This window comes from Neovison vison, chromosome 2 (genome assembly GCF_020171115.1).
Source record: "Neovison vison isolate M4711 chromosome 2, ASM_NN_V1, whole genome shotgun sequence".
NCBI classification, from domain to species: Eukaryota; Metazoa; Chordata; class Mammalia; order Carnivora; family Mustelidae; genus Neogale; species Neogale vison.
The window spans coordinates 18,723,721-18,749,697 of record NC_058092.1 but is presented as its reverse complement, the minus strand read 5'-3'; the positions used below and the strand labels follow the sequence as shown (position 1 = coordinate 18,749,697).

Sequence of the window (25,977 nt, the reverse complement as noted above, 5' to 3'; positions counted from 1 at the left end):
TCGTAAGCCGATGGATTCCAATTTTGTGTTAGATGCTTTTCGGCGTTATCTGATTTTATCCTTACAATAACTCTGCACAAGAGTAAGCATCCCTGGGACGCCTGGGTGGCTCAGTAGGTTGGACGACTGCCTTCGGCTCAGGTCATGATCCTTGAGTCCCGGGATCGAGTCCCGCATCGGGCTCCCAGCTCCACAGGGAGTCTGCTTCTCTCTCTGACCTTTTCCTCGCTCTCACTGTCTCTCTCTCTCTCAGATAAATAAATAAAATCTTAAAAAAAAAAAAGAGTAACTTGTCCAAAATGACAAAGCTAGTAAATGGAAAAGGAGCAATTTGAACTTATATCTATTTGGCTCCAAAGAAACCGCTGCTGCTCCTAGAGGACAGTTACTTCTCCCCTCCTTCCCCCACTATTCTGATTAATCCTCTTACAGCTGAGCAGAACATTTATTCAGCAGTAGAACACAGCTTTCATTGGAAAAGCCAAATATCCATTAAGAGGCAAGAATTCGAACTTCCAAAGCTGATAAATCCAGGGGTAATTTTTTTTTTTCCTTTTTTGGTAAACCATCCAAAAAGACATTTTAATCATTATCAAGTGTCCTAATGCATTTCAGAGAACCAAAGACCTGGGGATTGGAAAGGATATTCCTTCCCTTGTTGCCCAAACCATGCCTGGCAGTTCACCACTCCCGAAAGGTACCCCTGTCATCCTTGGATGATTCTATTACTAATTAATCATTCATTCACTAATTAATTCCATTTAATGACTCACCTAATATATGACAGAGCTCTTGTGTAAAGAGTTGGAGAGATAAACCTAAGTGAAATGCAGTTCTAGCTCTCAAGGAACCACATACACTAATGCTCTGTCTTCCTATAGATTACAATGATCCTTCTGCAGATACTGATTTATAAAAATTCAGTTCCTGACACAATTTTTCATAAACTCCTTCCTTCAACTTTTTATTTCAATCTAATAACCCATGGATTTTATTTTGTGCTTTCCAAAGCACAAGGACTCTCCGACATCCACTCATTAAAATTAATTCCACAGTTAACCTTTCTGAAAATAGGGTTTTTGTGAGTCTATTGCAGACAAGCCCCTGTCCTGGGTACTGTGGCGGGGGGGATCAGAGAAACTAGGGCTTTCACTGTGTAGGACTGGATCTTTCTCTGTGCACAGTTCTATCTGTTAAGCACTGAGTGAGTAATCCTGGCAGCAAATGAAAGAAGGGAAAGACCATGAGTTTGGGGAGGTCAGGGAATGTGGAACTTGGGAGTTGTGTTGGACTTGGCTAAGTGGCAGGAAGTGAAAGACATTCCAAGCAAGGGGCAGGTTGTGAGCAAGAACCGGAGAAGCAGGAGGCAACCTGGCTCAGCAGCATGGTTGGTGAAGGGAAGGAAGGATGAAAGGCAGGCACAAGCCACTTGACTCAGCCTCCAGGCATTTGGAGACTCCTGAAAGTTTAAGTGGGGAAATTACAGGATAAGGTTTTTAGAGCTGAGTAAAGACTGAGCTCGTGGGATGGATTCTGAAATGAGCACAACATGCTGAAGATCATCCATTGGCTTCTGAACGAGTATTTGCAGTTTATTTTTAAAATGATTTTATTGCCAAGAAACATAAACCCCACCACTGTTTTAGCACATAAATACCCCGGAATGTGTTGAGTCCCTCCTGCTGTGTTAGGCAAAATTCTCAAGAGCTAGCCTCACCACACTGGCATCACCCCTGCTTCTGATTTCAGATACATGTTCCAGACACACAGTAAAAATCCAACAAATGCTTGTTCAACAGAAATGAGGAGAGCTGGTTTCTAAAGCAGAGTAGGAAAACAGATTAGGAGCCTGTCAACAGACTCCTCCCCTCTTGGAGAGGTCCCTAAACACAGCCTTGTTCTAGAAGGCAGTGTCTTCAGGGACGTCACTTTACTTCTCTGGGGCTCAGTTTCTTCATTTGTAAAATGAGATCAAATTCCACATTGTGGAGTCAGACGGATCTGGGTTCTACCACCCCTTGTTCTGTGATCGTCAGAGCCCCATTGTTCTCATCTCTGTGGAGATAGGAACACTAATATCTCACCAGGTTGTTTCAAGGGTTAAAAGGAGATGTGTGTGAGATGATAGCACACATCCTCAAAAAACACCCCATAAGTTAGCCACTCTGATTTCCACTTCTACAACTCTGTGGCACATGGTACTAGATGCAGTGATTTATGGCACGGTGGGACGTGGCACCCCCTAAGAACTTAGGAGATGCTCAGCTTGCAGAAGAGAAGACCCAAAGGAGATCTAAGGACAATCTTCAAATACTTCAAAGATTATCATGTAGAAAAGGACAAATATTTGTTTCCTGTAGGCTTCTCCAAAGAATTTAACTAGGTCCAATGGGCAATGCTCTATAAATTGCTAACAATTTGAACTTGTCTGCAAAATGGAATGAATTACTTCATATGGTAGTGCATCCTCTGTCACTGGGGACATTCAAACAAAAGCCAGATCACGATTTACCAATGACTCATGTAAAGAGCTGTAAGATATGAGATCTAAGAGTTCTTCCCATTCAGATTTTGCGGAAGACCCTCAAAGACCTTTGTGATGACATATTTTTGTCAACATGTCAGTTTCCAAAGATCAAGCCAGAATCAATATGTGTCCAAATTTTAAGACTATAAGGGTTCATCTGTAATAAAAATGTTTGCTTTGCTTTCACAGTTTCCTCATTTGGCTACTGGATTTTAAGCAAAACCATCCAACAAAAACAAGGCCTGTCTGAAAATGAGACAACTTCCTTTCACTGTTGCCTCCCCTTTTTTGTGGGCGACACTCATTACAGCAAAGTCTCCTTATATACAATGAAACAAGGTCAAAGAGATGAATTTGATATTAAAAATAAGATTAAAAATGTATTTGAATGGTAATTTCATAATAGCTTAAAATAAATGTTTGGTTTCATGAAAGATGATGCTATCAGTATTTTCTTGGGTGCAGACATGCAGTTAAGGTATTGGTTCAATTTTATTGACAATTCTTAGATTCTTTCTCATGCTTAACAAAGTGTGCTATGCCACCCAGTGAACTCTTGTCTATATCAGAATACAGAATATTAAATAGGGAAAAATTAAGAATTCACTTGTATTTAGTCCTATAATATGGACATTGTGTTTCTACTCCAGCAGTTTCACAAAGTAGTTCTTATACCCTGGGTATATTCTGAATTTGACTGCAGGGAAAGATGTGGTCAGTTGTGGAAATAGTGTGTCAAGATTACAAAACTAATTCCGTGACCTTGAGAAAATCATTTACATTTCCACGGCCTGGGTTCCCCCAATCTGTAAAAAGAGGTGAAACTTCAACCTCTCAGATGCCCTTGAACTCTTTGAAAACGCACCATGGGTGACTGACTATGGGATGGCAGCAACGTGGCATTTCTCTGAGTGTGTCTAGATGCCTAGGTGATATTCCAGATGTACAAGGTGAAAGATCACGTGGCTGGTGTGGACAAGGGCACCACAATTTAAACCATCTAGGAGATATTCTGTGTTTCAGGAAGGGCTAACTGTAGCAAGTTTTAGGAAAGAAAACATTTCAAGCTGCATTTCTAAAGTACATGTATCCCATAGTTAACTAGCTCATTTAAAAAAAGATTCCCATTTTGCCAAGGGGGGAGGGAGCCTGAGAGAAAGCAGGGTTCCAAAAGGAACAGACTGTGAGAGTTCTCAGTAGTAAATGTTTGTAACTTTAACGGACCTTGCTGGTCTATTTTGAGGTTAGTGGTTCAATACAGAGATACAAGGAAACTTGGGAATTCAATTTATTGTCAAATCAACAACAAAAAAATTTGTCGCCTGAGTAAAGACTAGTGTCCAGTCTCTATCTTTTTCCTCTTTCCTTCAATGGTAGACAGGGAGTCAGGGTAGACAGGGAGTCAGCATCCCACCACGACCACATGTATGGGCTGAGTGGCTGTCAGGCCTCAGCCCTGATCAAGGGCACCGAAGGGACCCTGTTGAGCAGCCTCGTGGCTCAATCAGGAGCTTCTCTCTTCCAACATGGTCACTCACCCCTTGGGACACCCTCAATGGCTACTAACACTGAAATGTTTGCAGACAGATCAAACACAACATATAGCAAGAAAGAATTCTGACTACTGCATAGATTTAAAAAACAAGAAAATGTTTATATTTCATTTAACATTTGACACAGAAGAGGCCACATTTAGACACATTAAATCTTCAGAGCACTTTAATTTGTAGTTTTGGACCTTGGCTATGACAAATGCTTGTATAAGATGCATCCATAATTCTTTTTGTAATTTATGTTTACAAATTACACTATGATAAAACTTAATAAAAATTACTCATGTGGCGTATTTTCAACATTTTATAAGTTAGTCCAATGCACACAATAGATTTTTGCTGCTGTTTACATAGGAAGTTCTCATGATTTCAGTATTATACAAATTGAAGCTGAAGACTACACTCAAAAATGAGTTTAAAAAATGGCATTACAAAAAACTGGGAGTGAGTAGTAAAAAACCCACACGGGGCTGCTGAGCAGAAGCAAACTGGATGCTCTTACTGCCATAAGTCTTCAGTGCGGCCAAACTTAAACACCAGTCCTCTGCAAATAAAATAAGAAACATCACATCTAGTTGAGTTTGGGGGAGAAAAAAAGAGTATGTGAGATTGGGAGGATGGTGGGAAACTAGCAACAAAGGATCGATGAGTTGTATTACAGAAAAACACCAGGAATGTATCAGAACAGAAAATGAACATGTGCTTCCCACATCCTCGACTTCTGAGTACTGGAGCCTTCTGCCACTCTTCAAAAGTTAACCAATGTTTAGTATATAATGATAGTATGTCTAATTTTATCATATTCATTCAACAAACCTTTTTTGAACATAATGTGCTAGATGGTTAGGCTATAAAAATACGTAAGCTATGGTGTCCCTGCCCTCAAGCTGCTCACATCTCACATTCTTGGTGACACAATGTGCTAACAGCGGAGGAGGGGTGTGTGTGTGTGTCGGGGGGGGGGGGAAGACGTGTGTTGAGAAGAACAAATGTTGAGAGAACACAGAAACACATGGAATTTATTCCGCCTGAATGTGTTAGGAAAGAAGTTACAGAGGTGGTAATATTTGGAACGGGCTTTGGAGGATAAGCAGGAGTTTCAATGGGAGACTGGTAGGAACAGGAGCTAGTGTGACAAAAGAAGCGGAAACAACGTATCAAGAGGCAAAGGGAATAAAAGACCACAGGGCCTCAGGGAAAGCCCAAGTGACAGCTGTGTCAGGAATATGCCCACAAAGAACTTGCCATCCAGGGTTTAGGTGGGGACCGGTCTACAGCTGTCCTCAAAGTTTCAGCTTAAGAGTGGCAAGATGGCAATTATAGGCATAAGGAGATACAGGTCTCCATCTAGATCTCTGGATACACATGGATACCCGAAGTGCATCAGAGCAGGGAGGAGTCCAATATGGCTGGATTATAGCTTAAGAGACAAGGAAGATAGGGAATGGCAGTGGCCAGATTTGGTAAACCAACTGACCAGGGTGGCTAATTGCCCACAGGGGCCTTACATGCCTTAAATGAGTCAAGAGGGCAGATGTCAGCCTGTACATTCTGCTATGGGGGCTACTGAGACTCAGTATGAAATGGGATTATACGGAGATGTGCCCCGACTTAAAGGAACAACCATCCATCTCCAACTGATTGTTGTTATGCAAGGCTCAGGACTGCCAGATCTTCCACTTTTTGAGGAAAAGCCCAAACTTCAGATTTCAATGTAAAAGTCTCTGGAGTTTTAAATATTGGCTCAATAAAACAGAAAATACTGTATTGAATAAATAAAACAGAGCCGTGGACAGAACTTGGCTGCATGGCCACTAGTGTTGAGTTCTTCTGTAGACAGCTCCAAGTTTTGAAAAATTTTAAGATGAGAAGTGACAGAATTAGAGCGATGTTTTAGAAGAGAAAGTGACACAGGAAAACTGGATCCAAGGGAAGAACCATCGGGGATGTGAAATGCTCAGGAAGGGATGATGGTGACCCAATAGAAAGTGAACAAGTCTGAGATGCTTCCGAGGCCATCTGAGAGGCTCTGGATGTGCAGACAAGGGGGAGGGAGACACTGAAGAGGGGGGTAGACAGTGGCATGGGCTGCTTTGCATTTGTTTTCTTGTATTTTCCAGGCCCCAGTGTCTATTCAAGGTTAAGCCTATAATCGTAATGATCAATTTAAAATGGCTTTCATAAGCCTTTCTGGAGGTAAATACTTCAGTGTTTTTTGATGAAAACAAAAATGCAACTAGGAAATTGCACTCTCTCTTGCAAGAATGTTAACTTCTCTTTATATAGGATTTCATAAAACTCTAAAAGGTGTTCTGATCTCTGATCTTCTGGTTAATAGCAGGCTTCTACCCTCCAGATAGCTTGGATGAGACATCCTTCAAAATACTAGTCAACAGATGTAAATTGTAATCTGAAGAGTTCCTTGGACAAAAGCCAGTCCCTCCTACACTGTCAGATGGTCACCTTTGGTACTGACATCTGTGTCTGATTTCTGAAACTAATTTCTCAGGGGCTGCTGATTATTGTCCTGTTACAAATCAGAATGGTAGGCAATCTGCTACAACTATTCCACTAGCAGTGCTTATTAGTTTAATTTAATTTCAATTTGCTTAAAGTATTTTCAGAAACCATAGTTTTTTAAGTCTGAAGAAGGGTAACAGTACCAAATAAGAAACCAAACTTGCTCCATATAAAGGGAATTTATCATAAATAATTCGAGACAAGTCAATGATTGGTTTCCAAGGTTTTGTGCCACATGAAAACTGCTACGTGAACTCATGTGTTTCCCCCTCAATCCTCTGTTCCCCACTCCAGTGACACAGTGACTTCTCTGCTTAAGACAGCAGCGTCTTAAGGTGGAACTTGCTTTATTCTTTCTCTCTGCCAGGGTAAATGATAAAGAGGCTGCTGTTTGCCCCTCCCTGGCTGGTTCTCCGTAGATACCCCTCCCAACAACTCCATCCTGAAGCTTTTCTTACACACCCTCACACTACCTTCCCTTGGCTGAAGTTGTGGGGCCCTGAGTTCCCTGTGCACCTCCCACACTGTGGAGACATTGGAGTAGTGAGGTCAGATGCTTGGGGGCCGTCTGTACAGATGTCCAGGCCCTGGCACTGCCGCTTGAAAGGAAAAGAAATCTACCTATCCACACCGACTTTCTCATAAACATGCTACATTACCCTACAAAATAAAAAACATACCCAGATTTTATTTCATAAGCTGAGAAATGAGGTTTACTCATGCTGTATTTTTGAAGTATTATACTCCCCAACTCCCAGTGTTATACTTCCAAAAAAGGGAAGAGGGAGGAGGAAAAGAGAACTCATGCTAAACCACCAGCTGAGGACAGCAAAAAGAGAAAACGTCAACTGAATTCACCCCAAATCTCAAACGTCTTCATCCTTGTAGCTAGAGCCTAAAACTCTGGAGTCAGACAGCTTCCATTTTAGCCACATGATCTCAAACAAGGAGCCTGTTTTTTCTGTGCTTGCTTTCTCACATATAAAATAGGGATAATCATGGGGCCACCTTCAGAGCTGTTACAGGAATTCACTGAGCATACAGGTAAAATACTGAGAATGGTGCCTCAGAGATAGGAATTGCTCAATAAACTCTGGTCATTATTGTTTTCTGCATAATAACAGTGGCTGATTTTTTTATTCTTGTTGTTTAAACTCTTTGGGTTTTCTCCATTAGTTTCAGGACATAAGGAAAGACCCAAAGACGTTGTATACCTTGCCACATCTAAGTTCACATTTTTCTTATTTCCAAACTGATTTTATAAAACTGCAAGAATTCCTGGTGGAGGAAAAAGTTTGAATATCACTGCTGAACATTACTGAAGGGTAACTGTCAGCATTTCATGAGTGGCTCAAGTAGATACGGGGCTTAGGTTTCGTTTTGGGGGGTCAGTAGGAAGAGACAGAGAAGGAACAGTCCTACAATAGACTGTCCTAGAATAGAGTAGTTTTTTAACCTTTTTTTGGATTAGGGACTTCTTTGAAAATCATGAGAGCCATATAAAGCCTAAAAACGAGCAGAAACAGCAGTGTCTTGTCTACGGAAATGTCTGGGGCTTTCCCATCTTTAGAACCCTCCACAGGATGACGGTTAAGAATCCCTGATGCAGGGGTGCCTGGGTGGCTCAGTGGGTTAAGCCGCTGCCTTTGGCTCGTCATGATCCCAGGGTCCTGGGATCGAGCCCCGCATCAGGCTCTCTGCTCAGCCGGGAGCCTGCTTCCTTCTCTCTCTCTCTGCCTGCCTCTCTGCCTGCTTGTGATCTCTCTCTGTCAAATAAATAAATAAAATCTTTAAAAAAAAAAAAAAAAAAAGAATCCCTGATGCAGGGTGCCTGGCTGGTGCAGTCGATTAGGCATCCTACTCCTGGTTTCAGCTCAAATCACGATCTCCGGATCCATGCTCAAGATGGAGTCTACTTGAGATTCTCCCTCTGTCCACCCCCCAACTCTCTCTATTTAAATAAATAAAATCTTTATTTAAAAAAAAAAAAAAGAATCCCTGATGCAGAGCATAAAAAGAAGATTTTGGGGGGCGGGGTGTGGAGGGGGTGGTGGCAGTGGCAAGGGTGGCAGGCTAAGGGTAGGGAAAACAGCAGGCCCTTAGTACCCAGAAAGGAATGAGCATCAGAAAAGATCATTAATAAAAATATTAAGGTTCTTAGGGGTTTTAGTAATCCCTTAATTTGTCATTGCAGCAGAAGGATAAAAAATGTTAGGGCTTCTGCATACCTCAAATATCATCATACATAAGTTCTAATAACACCAAGTTAGAAAGACCTATTAAATGCACTCAGAAACAAAATTTTAAGAAGAGAAGGTTTTAAGCAGGCTTTCACTGAAAATAACTGTTAGAAATACAGATCTAAAATGAACACTGTCAGTATTATGTAACTAAATCCACTTGAATCACAGTTCATTAAAGGAGAGTTGGTGGTGGTTAAAAAAAAAAATCAGTGTATGTTCCCAAGGTTGGTAACAACAAACCCCGTGTTTTGTTATTTTTCTCAGTCTCGTTCTTCATTTTATGACATAACATGGGGGAGGGGCACTGGACAGGGTAAATTTATCAACTAAATATAGCAAGTAACATAAAAAATTATAAAAAAAGAATTCAGGGGCACCTGGGTGGCTCAGTTAGTTAAGTATCTGCCTTTGGCTCAGGTCATGAACCATGGGGTCCTAGGGATCACACCCATCAGGCACCTTGCTCAGTGGGGAGTCTGCTTTTCCCTCTTCATCTGTCCCTCCCCTCCGCTCGTGTTCTGTTTCTTACTCCCTCTCAAGTAAGAAAAATCTTGAAATAAAAAAAATAATAGGATAAAGAATGTAAAAGAAACTTACCCAAAAAAGATAAAGGCATTTTGAAAAAATACAGCAATTCCAGGGTATACGATGGCTTTTTCTGTAAAAAATAGTTGGAATATTCAGAGGTTCATGGTCTCAAAACATTTAGTTTCTGATACACTGCTGAATAGCAAGTTTCCTGCCTTACATAATTGAATTTTCTGGTAAACATGGTTGGTTTGAGTATTAAATGACATAATACATGTGACAGAGTCTAGCACTGGTGTAGTAAGTGATAGCTCCCTCCCTTCATTCCACAGATATTTAGCAAGTGCATACCATGTTCAGCACTGTAATATGCTGAGAATATGGCAGTAAATAAAACAGGCAAAACTTTTTTCATCTTCATGAAGCTCAACGTAGAGAATAAGTGAGGAGAAAAAATAAAGCAAGAAAAGGTAAGGGAAGTGCAGTGAATGATGACATTTTATCCAAGTGGCCAGGAAGACCTCATGAGAAGGGGACAGTGATGAAAGGACAGGCAGGAAGGGCGGGCAGCCCCACGCAGAAGCAGCAGAAGAGCAAGGGCAGCAAGCCAGGGGTGGCAGTGGGCTGGCACAGAGAGGAGTGGCCAAGTGGGCGACAGAGAGAAAGCAGGACACAGATCAGAGAAGAATGAGGGGTGGGCTGGTGGGGGGTGCGGCACAAGACCACATGGAGCCTTGCAGTCACAGGGAGGGCTTTGATTTTCGCTCTAAGGGAGATGAGAAGCCACTGGAGGGTTCTGAGCAGGAAAGTAATGACATATTTTAATAGGATTCCCCTAGCTGCTGAGCTGAGTAGATGAAAGGAGGTAAGTGGAGAAACAGAAACCAGTGAGGGAGCTGTTCCAGGAAATCAGACAAGAGACTAACAGATTTAACAAGGGTGGTAGCAATGGAGATGGTAAAAAGTGGTGGGATTCAGGGGGCACCTGGCTAGCTCAGTCGGTAAAGCATGTGACCCTTGATCTAGGGGTTGTAAGTTGGAGCCCCACACTGGGTGGAGAGATTACTTAAAACAAAAAACAAACAAACAAAAACACACACACAAAAAAACAACTGTATTTAAAAAAAAAAAAGTGGTGATGGGTGGCTCAGTTGGTTAAGCATCCAACTCTTGATTTCAGCTCAGGTCATGATCTCAGGGTAGTGAGATCAAACCCCACATCGGGCTCTGTACTGAGTGTAGAACCTGCTTAAGATTCTGTCCCTCAGCCCCTCCCCCTTCCCACCCCCATGGTTGTGCACAAGGACGTGCCTGTGGGCTCTCTCTCTTTCAAAGAAAAAAAAGTGGCGGGATTCAGGATATATTTTAGCAGCGGAATCAACGGGATTTGCTGATGGACTGAATGTGGGGTACAAGAGAAAGAGAAGTATCCTCTCTGATAAGTTTCAATCCCCCAGTTTTTGACCTGAACATTTGGAGGGACAGAGAAACCATTAGCTAGGATGGGCAAGACTGTCAGAACATTTTCTTCTAATTCATCCCAGATTGAAGTTGAAATCCTCATAAATTTCTACTACTGGAGCTATCAATGATTACTCATTAATTGACAAACCAAGCATGATAAGTAGATGAATTATCAACTATTTCTCAGAATCGTTTTAAATTAATCTGATTACTATTAACAACTGGTTTGCAGGAGCTTCACTACCTCAAGGCCAGATTAAATTATTCCACATTAGTTTAACTACTAGCACTAGAATGGCTCATAAATATCCTATAGAAAGGCAACTTATAAAATTATAGATCTCCTGCTAATAATTCTTAAAGCATAACCTGGCCCCAGAAGTCTTCAGGAAAATACCGAAGTTTTGTGAGATAAACACATTTCTACAAAAAGGGGATCTGTATTAATAGTTGCATCTGGGAGAGAAGAATTATCAATAATTTTATTTTCTTCTTTGAGCTTTTCTATATTTTCAGTATTCTACAATGAACAAGCACTATGGAATTCACATGATAAAAAAGTAACATTTTTGTTTTTAAAATATGATGGTGATAAAGATTTTGTAGCAGCAAGAGAACTACTTAGGATATCATGTAAAATGTAAAAACCTAGGTTCAAAATTGTATTTATTCTATAACTACACAAAAACATAAGAGACCAGAGCAAATATACCAAAACACTTAAAAACAGTACATTATTATAGTTTCTTTCTTTTCTACATTTTTGGTAACATGGCTTTAGTAATAAATTATATAAGCAACAATAACAAAAATACATATTAAAGTGCCTATCATTCCTGTCTGTAAGACTTAAAGGATCTTAATAAAAATTCAGGAAACCCATAATTTTAATCCAAGAATTACATTCTGTTCAAAGAAATAAAGGGTTAAAACCTGGGCTAGATTAGATCTCTGCTGGTTTAGTTTTTGCAGATCATTAATACCATACTTTTACTGTAAGAAGCAGAGTCTATTTTACCTGGAACAGCAAGGGGTTTTCATATTTTTCTGGGGTCTGTAAAGGTGAGATCTCAAACAGGGATCTAAAAGCAGGCCTCTTTCTGCAGGCCTTGCTTTACACTGGCCTTCCACAGCAGACGTATATGAACTGTTAATTTACTCTCTATTTAAAAGGAGATGATGTCATAGGACAAGGGAGGCTTAGCTAAATACATTTTAATTCTAGGATGTTAGAGCTTTCTATGGATATCATTCACCATGTCAAAACTTGCCAAATAGCTAGAGAACATATATATTCTGCTTGTGAGGTTTTGGGAAGCCAAAGAGAAGCAAGGTTTGGAGCTATGTCCCATTACTTCCAGGCTCTAGATCAGAAGAAAAAATACAGAAGAAAGGAATAGTAAAAACATAACAAATAAACAAAACAAAATATTGATAGGGTGAAGGGAGTTCCCCGGCATAAATGCTAGCAGCTAGTAGCTGACCCATCTGTATGAAAAAAAGCTTTGCTCTAAAATAACCAACCTAATGCACAACTTCAGTATTCCATTAAAGTAAAACGTAAACTGTTTTCTCTTACCTTTAGCAACATAGCCTCCAAAGAGAATCCACATAGATGCAATCAGAGACCCAAATGCCAGCATGAATCCAATGAACAGCCAAATGCGAGCCCCTTAAAAGAAATAACATTTTACCCGCGTTGTTTCTCATATGTCAGCTGAGCCAGTTCAATTAACTTTTCAAAAGGAAAGCAAAAACCAAAACAGAAAAAATGTGTAGTTGCCATTTAAAGTCTAAAATAAGAATGGAAGATGTGCTGAATATCTTTCATGAGTGCAGACGTTGGCCTTTTTCTTGTTGGCTTGTCTGTATATTCTAAGTGCCTATAATTAATCCCCTTAAATATGTATACTGAGAAAAATTCCTCAACCATCCTATAAAAAATCTCACAAAATATGTTTCAACATATTTACAGGCTCATTCTCCATATATTTTTAGAAACTGTACTCCAAAACTTAAACTCCTCCAAGAGAATTTCCAAGCAATAACATAGGTATACTTAACTAAAAATTCATATTCAGTGATATGTGAATCTAAACATACTATCATACTTCACTTCCAGGTAAGTCAGGCAGTGAAATAAATTCAAACTAATGTGACTGGCACTTAGGAAAGCCTCATTAAAATTATGTTAACAGAGGACGACAAATTTTAAATCACATTTATAAAATATTTATGACTTGCTATAAAATAAACAGTCCTTAGACTTCCTAAAATGAATTGAGATGAGTTTAATTAGCATAAATACATTTTAATAAAATAAAAGCACTGCCTTGTTCAATAAACCAAACAGAATGCTATATTTAATTTCTGATTTCATCTCCAAAACATGAAACAAAAGAAGAGTTAAGAAATAATAAGCTGGGACACTTGGGTGGCTCAGTGGGTTAAAGCCTCTGACCAAGGCTCAGGTCATGATCCCAGAGTCCTGGGACCGAGCCCCGCATCGGGCTCTCTGCTCATCGAGGAGCCTGCTTCCCCTTCTCTCTCTCTCTACCTACTTGTGATCTCTGTCTGTCAAATAAATAAATAAAATCTTTAAAAAAAAAAAAAAATAAGCTGACAGTCACAGATGTAGTCTTAAATACAACTGGCTCTCGATCCCCAAAGCTGTGTTAGCTAACAAATTTTAGTTACAGATGTGATGGCCATATTCTAGTCCTAGCCCTCACTATTACTAGCTTATTATTATTAACACTAACTGCTACCATTCGTCTATTTGTTTATAGTTTATGATCATGCCAGATTAGTGTTTCTGTATCTCTTCTACTTCAGTTCATCTACAGAGACCGTGAACCAAAGAAAGTACAGATCAGGGCTGACTACTGAGGTTTCTCCTGTTTCATTAAAAAAAAAAAAAGACAGGGGCGTCTGGGTGGCTCAGTGGGTTAAAGCCTCTGCTTTCGGCTCAGGTCATGATCCCAGGGTCCTGGGATCGAGCCCCACATCGGGCTCTCTGCTCAGCAGGGAGCCTGCTTCCCCCCCTCTCTCTGCCTGCCTCTCTGCCTACTTGTGATCTCTCTCTGTCAAATAAATAAATAAAAATCTTTAAAAAAAAAAAAAAGACAGAAAAAGAAAAAAAGTCACTTGAATTCTGCCTATTTTTTGTATGGATATAATATAAGTTTATCACTTAAATTGTTGAATCAATGATCCCTCAAGTCCTTGTGTAAGCTGGACTCTCAAGGAAGCTGTGCCACACACATTCTGTACTCAGCCTACCTCACCCAGGTGCATGGCAATGGAGGCCAGGGGACAGGAGCTGCTCAACTGAGAAGGAACAGACTCGGTGAACCTACGCACCAAAATTCTATTATTCTACTCAATTTTGCGAGATGAAAAGAATTCCGGAGGTTGGTTACACAGCAATGTGAATGTATTTAACACTACTGAACTCTACTCTTAAAAATGGTTAAGAGGGTAAATTTTATGTTGTATATTTCAAAACACACCCAAATTACTATGATTCTGAACTATTTCAAAATGCAAATCCAATCAAATAAAGTTGACAAAAAAAGAGAAGAAAATAATTTATATGGTAAAACTTAAGGTCCTATAAAGTCTATTTTGCACTTACACTCTTTATTGCATACTGTCCTTTGCTTTATACTATATACATTTATATCTACATTTTACTGCACAAGCTATAAACTCAAGACTGCATACACTGTGCTCTACAGCCAACCTAGACTGTGACCTGTACCTTACGCCTTGAAACCTATAACTTCTGCTCTAGATATACTTCCATCCTATCTCTGATCTGACGGAGTTAGAATGATGGCCCTGCCATGTATATTCTCACTTTTAAGGATGTATAGTAAGGCGTTGTTTACGCCTATTTACCTGTTTGACCCAGGCAACCTTCACTGTAACTGTCACCTCGGACTTGTCCATTTGATACTGCATTAATCCTGCATGAATAAAATAAAGCCAAGATATCACAGTCTTTGACTCCAAGAGAAAATACCCATGACATCAAATTACCAGATACAATAAACTAGAGTACCTCAAATTTAAGGTTAGGCTTCATGAGTCTTGAGTAATGGGTTCAAGTAAACTTAAGTCCCTTCAACCACATCCCTCTGGTCTGGGATAGTCCCCAGACCAGCAGAATCATCACCTGCGAACTGATTAGGAAGAAAATTCCCCAGCCCCAACCTAGACTACTAAGGCAGAAACTCTGGGTAAAGGGCATAGCAATTTGACTTTTAACAAGTCCTTGAGGTGATTCTGATGCTTGGTAACATTTGAGGGATAATTTTTCAAGATTATATCTCGCCTGTTAAAATTTGAGAGTGAAATTCTCAAAGTTACGCCTTGCTGAGATGGAACAATCCTACCTAGCTTTCCATGTGTACACAGGGGACATACTCAACATGTAATATGCATGCACGACAAAACACAGAGACAGAAAAGTCCCTAGACAATCCGAAAACTACTTAAAATTGGCTTTGGAATGCATTTTTTGTGATAATTCTGTACTAATATCCAATGTTTGGAGAAATTATATAGTAAGCAAAACAATAACTTTTTACTCTGAAGTTATTATCAAAGTGATTCAAGTGGTAAAATCTTGTTTTTTGATCCCCGATGCAGGTTCCAAACATAGGAAGTCTTTTGCTGACTCTCACAGAGTACCATTCTAGATTGAGACAGACTTGCTTTCTTTAGAAGTATCCTTTCAAGGGGCGCCTGGGTGGCTCAGTGGGTTAAGCCACTGCCTTCGGCTCAGGTCGTGATCTCAGGGTCCTGGGATCGAGCCCCGCATCGAGCCCCGCATCGGGCTCTCTGCTCAGGAGGGAGCCTGCTTCCTCCTCTCTCTCTCTGCCTGCCTCTCTACTTCTGATCTCTGTCTGTCAAATAAATAAATAAAATCTTTAAAAAAAAAAAAAAAAAAGAAGTATCCTTTCAAAAATTTAAATAGCATGGGAGAAAAAAAAAAGATAAAAAGAAATAGCATGGGAAAATGTTCACAATATATTATGTTAAAAAGTTTAGAACTTAATACATATTTTATATATATATATATGTCTCAATTCAATTGTGGGTGTATGTGTATGTGTCTACCACTACAATGGAAGCTTCATTGAGGGCAAGGGCTGTGTCTATCTTGTTTCCTATTTTTATTTTCAGTGCCTAGCATATAGTAGTAGGTGCCCAATAAACATGCTGACTACATGCACCCTGACTTTTAAAATAATAATATGAAGTCTTAATTTATTCATTCAAATCTAAGTTTTAGAATGATCAAATGATCTCTTTATCAACCACATTATTTGGCAAATACATTTTAAAACAAGCTTTGTATTTTTAAAAAAAAATGCAGATGTTCTTAGGTTAGTGTTTCTTTGCTCCTGTTTTTTCCTTGCTGAGCCATCTACCAGTCCTTCTCTGCAAGCTGACCTTTAAACCATGTCCAGTACATTGATGACATTGAAAAATATGAACCCTCCTCAACTATACGGAAGACATTTTTATTTTGTGACAATCTATGTTAAGTAGTGTCACGAACAATAATGCTTACATCAGGAAGGCTATGGTTGCTATAACACCACAGGCATGGTATGAGTGGTTGAACTCTTCCATAGTTGGATAAATGACAGCTGCATCTATGATAATCCACCAGCCTGTAAAAAACTTAAACAGACATAAAAAAGCAACACTAATGAGAAATTACAGTAATTTCATATTATCATCTAAAAAGAAAGCAAAGTATTAAAGTGAAGAGATCCCTTGAGCTCGCTTCAGCAGCACATATACTAAAGTGAAGAGATTCCCTTCTAATGATTTTTTTTTTAAGACTTTATTTTTAGGGGCGCCTGGGTGGCACAGTGGGTTAAAGCCTCTGCCTTCGGCTCAGGTCATGATTCCAGGGTCCTGCGATCAAGCCCCTCCTGCAATCAAGCCCCTTCTGCAATCGAGCCCTCCCTGTGACTGAGCCCCTATTGGGCTCTCTGCTCGGCAGGGAGCCTGCTTCGCTTCCTCTCTCTCTCTGCCTGCCTCTCTACTTGTAACCTCTGTCTATCATATAAATAAATAAAATCTTAAAAAAAAAAAAAAAAAGACTTTATTTTTAAGGGGCACCTCGGTGGCTTAGTCATTAAGCATCTGCCCTGGGCTCGGGTCGTGATCCCAGGGTCCTTGGATTGAGCCCTGCATTGGGCTCCCTGCTCTGTGGGAAGCCTGCTTCTCCCTCTCCCACTCCCCATGCTTGTGTTTCCTTTCTCGCTGTGTCTCTCTCTGTCAAATAAATAAATAATTATCTTGGGGGAAAAAAAAAGAAAAAAGAAAAGACTTTAAGTAACCTCTACATCCATCATGGGGCTTGAACTTAACTACCCAAAGATCAAGAGTTGAGTGGTCCACTGACTGAGACAGCCAGCTGCCCCTAAACTTAGATTTTTGTTTGTTTATTTAAAACCCACTATTTAAAAATAAAATAAAATAAAAAAATAAAACCCACTATTTAGAGCACATGACAACATAAAAGTATAAAACACAAAAATCAGATGCCTTGAGGGATTTGCAATGTAAATAAAAATTTTATACTACAAATTACTTCTAGGCAATACACTTTAGTGAGAGCTTCCTGTGTGGTTTTTTCTTTTGTTTTTGCTTTTTAATGAGATTGAGAAGAAAACTAACTCTGGATTATGAAAAAATACAATCATATCTCTCCACTGGTTCTGACCTTTTACTTTCTTAAACACTTCCTGGTGGGGACCTGGGTGGCTCAGTGGGTTAAGCCTCTGCCTTCGGCTCAGGTCATGATCCCAGGGTCCTCGGATCGAGCCCCACATCAGGCTCTCTGCTCAGTGGGGAGCCAGCTTCCCCTCTCTCTATCTCTCTGCCTGCTTCTCTGCCTACTTGTGATCTCTCTCTGTCAAACAGATAAATAAAATCTTTAAAAAAAAAAAAACACTTCCTAGTATCTTAACAGACTCATAAAAAGGAGGCATTATCCATATAATGAATAAATGTATAAAGCATACTATCTTATATACCATTTTTAACATGCATTTAAAGAAAACCAATCACTCTACTAATCATTTTTCAAACCATAATATCAACCCTTAAAATGGAGTTACTCTATCTCCCTCATAAACAAAACATCAACGTTTATTAAAATAAATTTAGTGGTCAAAGATAAAATAAATAGTACATATTTAGAAACATCATACAGAATTCAAAACACATAAAAACAAACACAACAAAATAATGAAGTCCCAAATTATCAATGACACTTACTAGAACACCAGCAGCAATGGAAGCAATAGTATTGCGCTTTTCCCCCCAGTCAATGCATTCTGAGCATCTCAAGCCTTCTAGAAATCCAGACATTTTTTTTTCAGGTCACTTAAAAAAAAAAAAAAATCAACTCCATTAAAGTACTTCTTTTTACTTACTTCAAACATGAGTTATGTTCCCAGAAAATAATTAACAGTTCAGGAATAATTTAATGAAAGTCAAATACTTTATCTTGGCTACACATACTTTTTCAGAATATTTAATTTTTGATCAATTTCCACATTCAAACCTTGGAAAACAAAATCTGCACTCATTTAGCTTTTTTTTAATTTATAGTTTTGGTATATTTAAGAAATATGAACAAAGGTGGGTATCCAAATATGGAAAAATTTTATAATGGTTATTAATTTTAATTCCAAACTAAGTTATTATGTGATTTTAACACTTACAATACAGGAGCACTAACATGGAGGAGAGAAGAAAGATAAACTTTGGCTCTCAGTTAAAGCATGCACTCAGGTGGAAAAATATTTGTCTTGGGAATTTATACATTTTAAAACAGAACATGTGTTTCTTCACACTCAGGCACCTGGGTGGCTCAGTGGGTTAAAAAGCCTCTGTCTTCGGCTAAGGTCATGATCTCAGGGTCCTGGGATCATGATCTCAGGGTCCTGGGATCGTGTCCCACATTGTGCTCTCTGCTCAGCAGGGAGCCTGCTTCCCTTCCTCTCTCTCTGCCTGCCTCTCTGCCTACTTGTGATCTAATAAATAATAAATAAAATCTTAAAAAAAAAAAAGAAATTAGACACTGCACTGCAGGTCTTCTACTCACATCATTTCCTTTCACTTCATTATTTTTTCCAGAACCAATCCTGATTTTTGGTGTCATTTCTATATAAACAAGACCCATTTCATTTTAATATCTCTGTCTCTGATTCTAACAGATGTCTCCCAGTCAAAAGAAAGCACAAAACTGAAGTTAATATTAATTCAGACCAAAAAAAAAAAATCCACTGCTGAATTACCATATATGAATTACCACAGCCGACCTAACAAATTACATAAAGCATTCCTCAGAGCCTGGCTATGCAGACCCGGCCTAAGACACATCCGGAAACCATCTCTGTTTCAGAGTACTGAAAAAGCCTGAATTATGTATAACTTGCTAATTATCAAGACACACCCAAACTCCTACAGAGAACCTGAATCCTTCTGTCAAGCTACTCTGTAGTCAACAATCCTGATTGGCCAAAAACCATGATATTCTAAAAAAGAGCAAACATCCCTTTTAAGCATTAAATATTAACACCTGGGATTATAACCAGTGCTAATATGCTCTGGAACCAAGCTCAGTTTCGAAAATTCGCCTTCAATTTTCCCTGGGAGGAAGCGCAATCCAGGATGTGTTACTTTCGGTTCATCCCTATGCCCCCGCCCCAACCATCCGTGTCCATTTTTCTTGGGTTTATTACCGGCACCCTGCTGCGCAAAGCCCGCCCCCAGACCCCGAGACCCCGGGACCCCGGGTCTAGAGTGGTCGCGGGCTGAGAGGATGTGGGAACTCGTTCTAGCTCGGCCACCCCCCTCCAAAAAGGAGCCCATGGGTGACAATCCCTCTCGGGGGCTGCTTCTCCAACCCTCAAAAACGGAACCTCGGTGATTTCCACGGATCCCGAGACGTTCCGGGGAGGGGCGCTATCCGGTAGCCCAGCGGGATCCGCACGCGGCCGTCCCGGAGGAAGCAGCCGGGAAGGGTCTAGAGAGACACAGCCCGAGCCCGCAGCCTCCCAGAGGGTGGAGATAACGACCCTGTCAGCCCACTCCCGGCAGACAGCCCCGGGCCCGAGCCCTCTGGAGAGGCTGTGGCGGTGACCCTCTCCCCCGACTCCCGCCCGGCACTTACGTCCAGCCCCGCCCGTGCAGTCGGTCCCGAGCCCGGTGTAGCGCTGCGCGGGGCCGCCTCACTTTCTCCTAGTTTTCAGCCAAGAAAACAAAACAGCCACCGGCCACCGGGTACCCGGATGAAACAGGACCGCCCCCGGAGCTCGGTCGCGCATGCGGGGAGCGGGGCTGAGGAAGAGGCGCGGGAGGGAGAAGAGCAGGAGGAGGGAGAAAAGCAGAGGGAGGGCCAAGAGCGGAGGGAGGGCCAGAGGGAACCACGCTCACCGCGCCGAGGTATGCGCGTGCTCCCGGCGCGGGCGGACGGACTGGGCTGCGTCTGCACGTCAGGAGTAGTAGGCTGAGTGCACCCGTCCAGGGGAGGCGTGGCAAGTCGCTCTTCCTTTGAAAGGAAAGTGGGTGTTGGGCCTTGGTATCCGTTCAGTGTGAGATGGTAAGTGTTCTAGTGCTGCGGTCGGCTCCTCAGTTATCTCAGGGTGACAGGACGAGTGACGGGTCACAAGTGGTTCGAAAAGTGAACGTTCGCGGTACCCCCCCTCCGCTCTGTTTTTAAGTCTTGTTTATTTTCTCAGCGCCTGGCCCCGCCCTCGATGTAGCTCCGCCTCCAGGAGGGGTGGAGTCACCCCAAGGAGGCAGGGAGGTCCGGGGTGAGTGTCTGGGGTGCGGTGCAGTCCGAATCCCGGCGCGCTTCTGGGACTTGACCTTTTTTCCCCTTGGGGAAGGGCCAGATAATTTCCTTTATGAGGGCTTGTCCCGTTGTGCACTATAGGGTGTTTATTTGCATCCCCGGCCTCTGCCCCCTAGATGCCAGGGTCATTCCGGCTGTTGGGACGGCCACAAATGTCTCAAGAGACCAAATACCCGTTTGCGGGAAGGTCATCCAGGTTGGAGCCGCTGTGAAGGAGACAGTCTGGGTTTTGGGGAAGTGACCCTTTTCAAAAGCTGGAAGCAATGAAGTCTTTCATACATGAACGACTTGTGGACGGGCTCGCCCGCTCAGAACTCTCGGTCCCGCTCCAGCGGCTCGAGTCCGGGGTCGGAGTCGCAGCCGGCCCCCGAACCCGAAAGAAGGCAGCGGTTGAAGGAGGAGATCCAGGAGGAGATCGCATAGCAGAACCCCGTTTTGCTTAAGTTAAAGGTTGCATGGGTCATTTGTCGTGAAGAGGGACGCAAGGTTCACCTCTTTTGCATATGAGGCTACAGTATTTATGTAAGCTAGGAACCAAGATTATGTCGTTTAATTTCTTTGATTTCCTTTGATGCGTAACATCTGTAGCTTTGTGCTTTGAAGGGGGGGAATTGGCTGATTAGTAGGCAAAACTGGACAATGCAATCCATATAGCCTATTTTTAAGTGGAGTCGTTCTTACCCCTCAGGGTTAAAGATTAATTATGACTGTTAAATGGCTCGGGGTGAGGGGGGGTAATATACTGCAGGCAGTTCGTAGAACCTTTTTAAAGCTTTTAACGACTTAAGATTCGCTTAGCCGGTCTGAGCAGCCTGTAACAAATCTTGCCTTCGGCTTTTTTTTAATGATTTTATTTGTTTATTTGACAGAGGGAGAGAGTGAGAGAAGGAACACAAGCAGGGCGAACAGAAGAAAGAGAAGCAGGACCCTGGAATCATGACATGAGCCGAAGGCAGATGCTTAAGGACTGAGCCACGCAGGTGCACCTTGCCTTCAGCTTTTAGGTCAACTAATGACTAGGAGGAAAGGTATTAACTTTTCCTTTCTCTCTCTCTCTCTCTCTTTTTTTTTTTTCTCTGCCCCCCCTTTTTTTTTACATTTACTGTAGTTAACAATGTATGTCAGGTATTTTGTAAACATAAGTAATCACCTTTATGTTCCTTTATTATAAAGTACATGCTTGATTTGTCGTTCTTAGCCTTCTTGGAATATGTTGGAGTGCTTGTTTTTGTCTTTTCTACATACATTGGAGCTATTAGAAAGAGAAAAGCCAGCGCAGCTGACTCTTTGGGAATAGCCAACCTTGACTTGCTACCTGGTCTTAGAACTGTTCTTGTAGTTAAAGAATGGAATTTTGGAACAGGTATACCAAATAATGCAAAGTTTTAGATAAGCCAGATTTATCCAAACAGAACCTTCCCCAAAAACTAATGCCAGAAAGATCTGGTTAACTGTTTTTATTTGATTTACCTTACACTACACTTCTCAGAAAGTCTAGCTAAATTTAGCTTGTTTATGTCAACATAGCAGATCTGAAAATACTAAACAAGCTCTCACTGGTGGAAATGGGACGGTGATCAACCCTATTTTTGGTGACCAACCACACCAGACTGGGACTGGTCCTGAAAGTCCTATGTTACAAGAAACTCTTCCTGGATGTGAAGTCCTAGTTTTAGCAGGGAGTGCCATAGATTGGGGGTAGGGAGGAGATACAAAACCCATATTATGCTCCCCCCCAAAAGGAAGACAACAGTGACAGATGTATCCAGTGATTATCTGCCTTCTATTAACTGTTGACACTGGCAGCCATGGTTTGTGGTTCACAATCATGTATCAATTGTAGCATCCTTTCAGAGCAACTTAAATTCTAATCATGAGTGTTAACACTTGTGCTTTGGAGGGAGATAGCGCTGGTTTAATTTCTAACTTTGTGAATATTGTGCCATGTTTTCTAAGAATTGAGATACTGAAAATGAGAGTGAGTACAATATCAACATCATGACCCAGATAATACCAAAAATAGAAGACTAAATGGCTGTATTATTTTAATGACAGATGGAAGGACACATACAACTAGATTAGGGAGGCAAATGATCCAAAGGGAGCATACTGTACAATCTGTGAGTGAAGAATTTGGGGTTGGGCATGGTGGAGAAGGCAATAGGAGAACGTGGACACTGAGCACCACATGTCTGGAATGAGACAAGCAAGTACTTTTGAATCAATGAAAAGTCTTCATCTCCCAAGAAGACACCAGTGCTCAATCAAAAATAGCAGTTCACCTCAGGTCATGATGTCAGGACCAAGCCAAGGGTTGAGTTCTACGCTGGGCGTGGAGCCTACGTAAGATTATCTCTTTGCCCACCCACTTCACAGGCTCATGGGGCGGGGGGCTCTCTATCTCTTAAAAAAGAAAAGGAAAAAAAAAAAGCAGCTGCTGAATTAGCAGGGGCATACCACAGAAATGAACAGGCGTTATCTTTTGGCTCCCTTGATTGCTCTTTGAAACTGGGTAAAGTTACATTTCCAGATTCAGAGGTTGTAACTAAAACATCCTGTGGGCAGGTTCCTGGGTGGCTCAGTTGGTTAAGCAACTGCCTTCAGCTCAGGTCATGGTCCCAGAATACTGGGATCTAGTTTGCGTCGGGCTTTCTGCTCTGCGGAAAGACTGCTTCTACCTCTCCTACTCTCCCTGCTTGTGTTCCTTCTCTCGATATCTCTCTCTCTGTCAAATAAATAAACAAAATCTTTTTAAAAAGGAGCGGGGATTTTGATCACAGTTGTATTGGTCCCTTACAGTGTAGACTTGATTCTTTAAGATCTTACCAATAATCATACCTTCTACAGTATATCAAATGATGTGTTACATCATAGCAATAAAACTGTTCCCCCTAGCTCTTAGGTACTTTGATTTTAAAAATTAAGTTTCAAATTGTCTTCTTGATGGCTATGAAGATTTTAATGAAACCTTAGAAAATAATAAGCAAAAGATCAACCAAACAATACAAAAGCAATACAAACTAGATTTGGCTCCACCTGTCCGCATATTCAGCAGACAGCATAGAGGTAAATTTCAGCAAATCCCATTCAGTCTATAAACTTCTTACCAAAGAAAAAGAAAACATCTCATCTGGGGTGCCTGGGTGGCTCAGTGGGTTAAGCCTCTGCCTTCAGCTCAAGTCATGATCTCAGGGTCTGGGATCAAGTCTCGAATTGGGCTCTCTGCTCGGCGGGGAGCCTGCTTCCTCCTCCTCCTCTCTCTCTCTGCCTGCCTCTCTGCCTACTTGTGATCTCTCTCTGTCAAATAAATAAATAAAATCGGGGGGAAAAAAAAACTAAAAAACATCTCATCTGCTAAATGTTCTTGTATACCACAGACTGCTAAAAGGAGATGTGATTTGCTTTCTTGCGACATTGAGGCTTTCATAATGGAAGTTTTTGGTGACTTCAGTTTCCTGAAAATATGCAGAAGCACTTAATGAGATTTTTGACTTTTCGAAATGGAAGGAGATAGACACCTCAAGACATATGCCTATAAGATGATTTTCACTGTTGCCAGCCATAGAAAAGATGTTAAAATGTTGGCTGACAGTAAAATCCTATTTTCAAAGTGTGGGAAAAGATGAATGTCCTTCTCTAATTCGGAAATCCATTGAAGGTGAGAATGGAGAAGAGGATTAGAATATGACAAATTTATATGCTGTTTCTCCAGACCCGCTTTTTGATCTTTGAAGAAGCTATCAGGAGCCTTGAAAAAGGTAAACTGCCTGCACCTGAGTTATTTGATGTTTGATGTTGTGTATAAGTTGGAACAAAAATTCATACAGTGAAAAAATGACTCATTTTTTGGAAAGAAGACTGCTTCAGAAATGAATCAAATGTTGCCAGAAAAGGGCAACCAAACTAAATTAGACTTTCTCCATTTCTTTCCTAGAACGATAACTTATTTGGAATCCAATTTAAATTTCACAATTGAAATATGTCTGTGTTTGAAAACCACTTTCCCTGAGAAAGAGAGGTTGAACTTACAGTGACATCCAGTGTGCTTCCATTTGAGACACAGACAACCTCTCTGATGAGTTTATAGATGCAAAGGACCTGATTGACAAACAGCTCGTCTACCAAAAGAAGCCTATAGATAAAAAAATGGATGGACATTTTTGGAAAGCTGGAAACAAATTCCTACAAATCTAAAAGCCTGCTGTTGCTCATAAGTAAAAATCCAAAGTATCCCATGCTCAAATGTTTGTGCTGAGAGGCTGTTTCAGTCGATGTTACTGCATTGGACTGACACCAGCAATCGTTGAAGTGTGGGCTTGGTAAGAGCACAGCTGCAAGTCAAAGAGAACTTTCTATTTGACTGTATTCAGTTTTACTGCTACATAAAAGAAAGGAAGGATGTCCTAAAGGCTGCAAGCAGTTCACAGAAGTATTATTTGAAAAGAAAACAAAGTAAAGGAGCACCCGCGTGGCTCAGTTGGTTAAGTGACTGCCTTCCGCTCAGGTCATGATCCTGGAGTCCTGGGATCAAGTCCTGCATCTGGCTCCAGCTCCATGGTGAGTCTGCTTTTCCCTCTGACCTTCTCTCCTTTCATGATCTCTCTCACTCTGTCTCTCACTCAAGTAAATAAATAAAATCTTTAAAAAAAAAAAAAGGGCGCCTGGGTGGCTCAGTGGGTTAAGCCGCTGCCTTCGGCTCAGGTCATGGTCTCGGGGTCCTGGGATCGAGTCCCGCATCGGGCTCTCTGCTCAGCGGGGAGCCTGCTTCCTCCTCTCTCTCTGCCTGCCTCTCTGCCTACTTGTGATCTCTCTCTGCCAAATAAATAAATAAAATCTTTAAAAAAAAAAAAAAAAAAAAGAAAACAAAGTAAAAATATCCTGTATTATAAGACAGAAAGTAACATGCCATTGTCATTTTAAATAAATATAGCAACATCTGTTTAGTTCATCTTATTTTATTTATGTTCTCCTTTTATTTTTTTTTAAAGATTTTATTTATTTATTTGACAGAGCAAGAGAGATCACAAGTAGGCGGAGAGGCAGGCTGAGAAAGAGAGAGGGGAAGCAGGCTCCCTGCTGAGCAGAGAGCCCAATGTGGGGCTTGATCCCAGGAACCTGAGATCACGACCTGAGCCACCCAGGCACCCTGTGTTCTCCTTTTATAAAAGTCACACTTTTGCGGGGGGTGCCTGGGTCACTCAGTCGGTTAACTGTCCGACTCTTGGTTTCAGCTATGGTCATGATCTC

The 25,977-nt window shown here is 41.1% G+C and overlaps 2 protein-coding genes across 3 annotated transcripts in view; one reads left to right on the top strand and one right to left on the bottom strand.

Moving 5' to 3' along the window:
• RHCE (Rh blood group CcEe antigens) overlaps positions 1-2,777 on the top strand; it is a 36,206-nt gene extending 33,429 nt beyond the window's left edge. The window contains exon 9 of one of the 2 annotated variants that reach the window (XM_044237471.1): positions 2,717-2,777. In XM_044237471.1, the coding sequence (XP_044093406.1) occupies positions 2,717-2,777 (61 nt within the window). The remainder of the gene's footprint in view (positions 1-2,716) is intronic. The other variant, XM_044237470.1, reaches the window with a different exon arrangement.
• Positions 2,778-4,156: 1,379 nt separating this feature from the next.
• Positions 4,157-20,204, bottom strand: TMEM50A (transmembrane protein 50A). Its single transcript, XM_044237472.1, has 7 exons — positions 20,047-20,204; positions 18,144-18,251; positions 16,420-16,532; positions 14,739-14,806; positions 12,415-12,507; positions 9,441-9,501; positions 4,157-4,624 (listed from the first exon to the last, which is right to left on the bottom strand). Exons 2-7 carry the CDS (start codon positions 18,234-18,236, stop codon positions 4,579-4,581), a joined length of 474 nt encoding a protein of 157 aa, XP_044093407.1. The 5' UTR covers positions 18,237-18,251; positions 20,047-20,204; the 3' UTR covers positions 4,157-4,578.
• Between the last annotated feature and the right edge of the window lie 5,773 nt (positions 20,205-25,977).

Coding starts and splice junctions, on each gene's coding strand:
- TMEM50A (XM_044237472.1), bottom strand. CDS start 18,236: ATGTCTGGATTTCTAGAAGGCTTGAGATGCTCAGAATGCATTGACTGG. Junction 12,508..14,738: donor AGGTTGCCTGGGTCAAACAG/GTAAATAGGCGT, acceptor ATTTCTTTTAAG/GGGCTCGCATTTGGCTGTTC. Junction 4,625..9,440: donor AATGCCTTTATCTTTTTTGG/GTAAGTTTCTTT, acceptor TTTTATTTGCAG/AGGACTGGTGTTTAAGTTTG.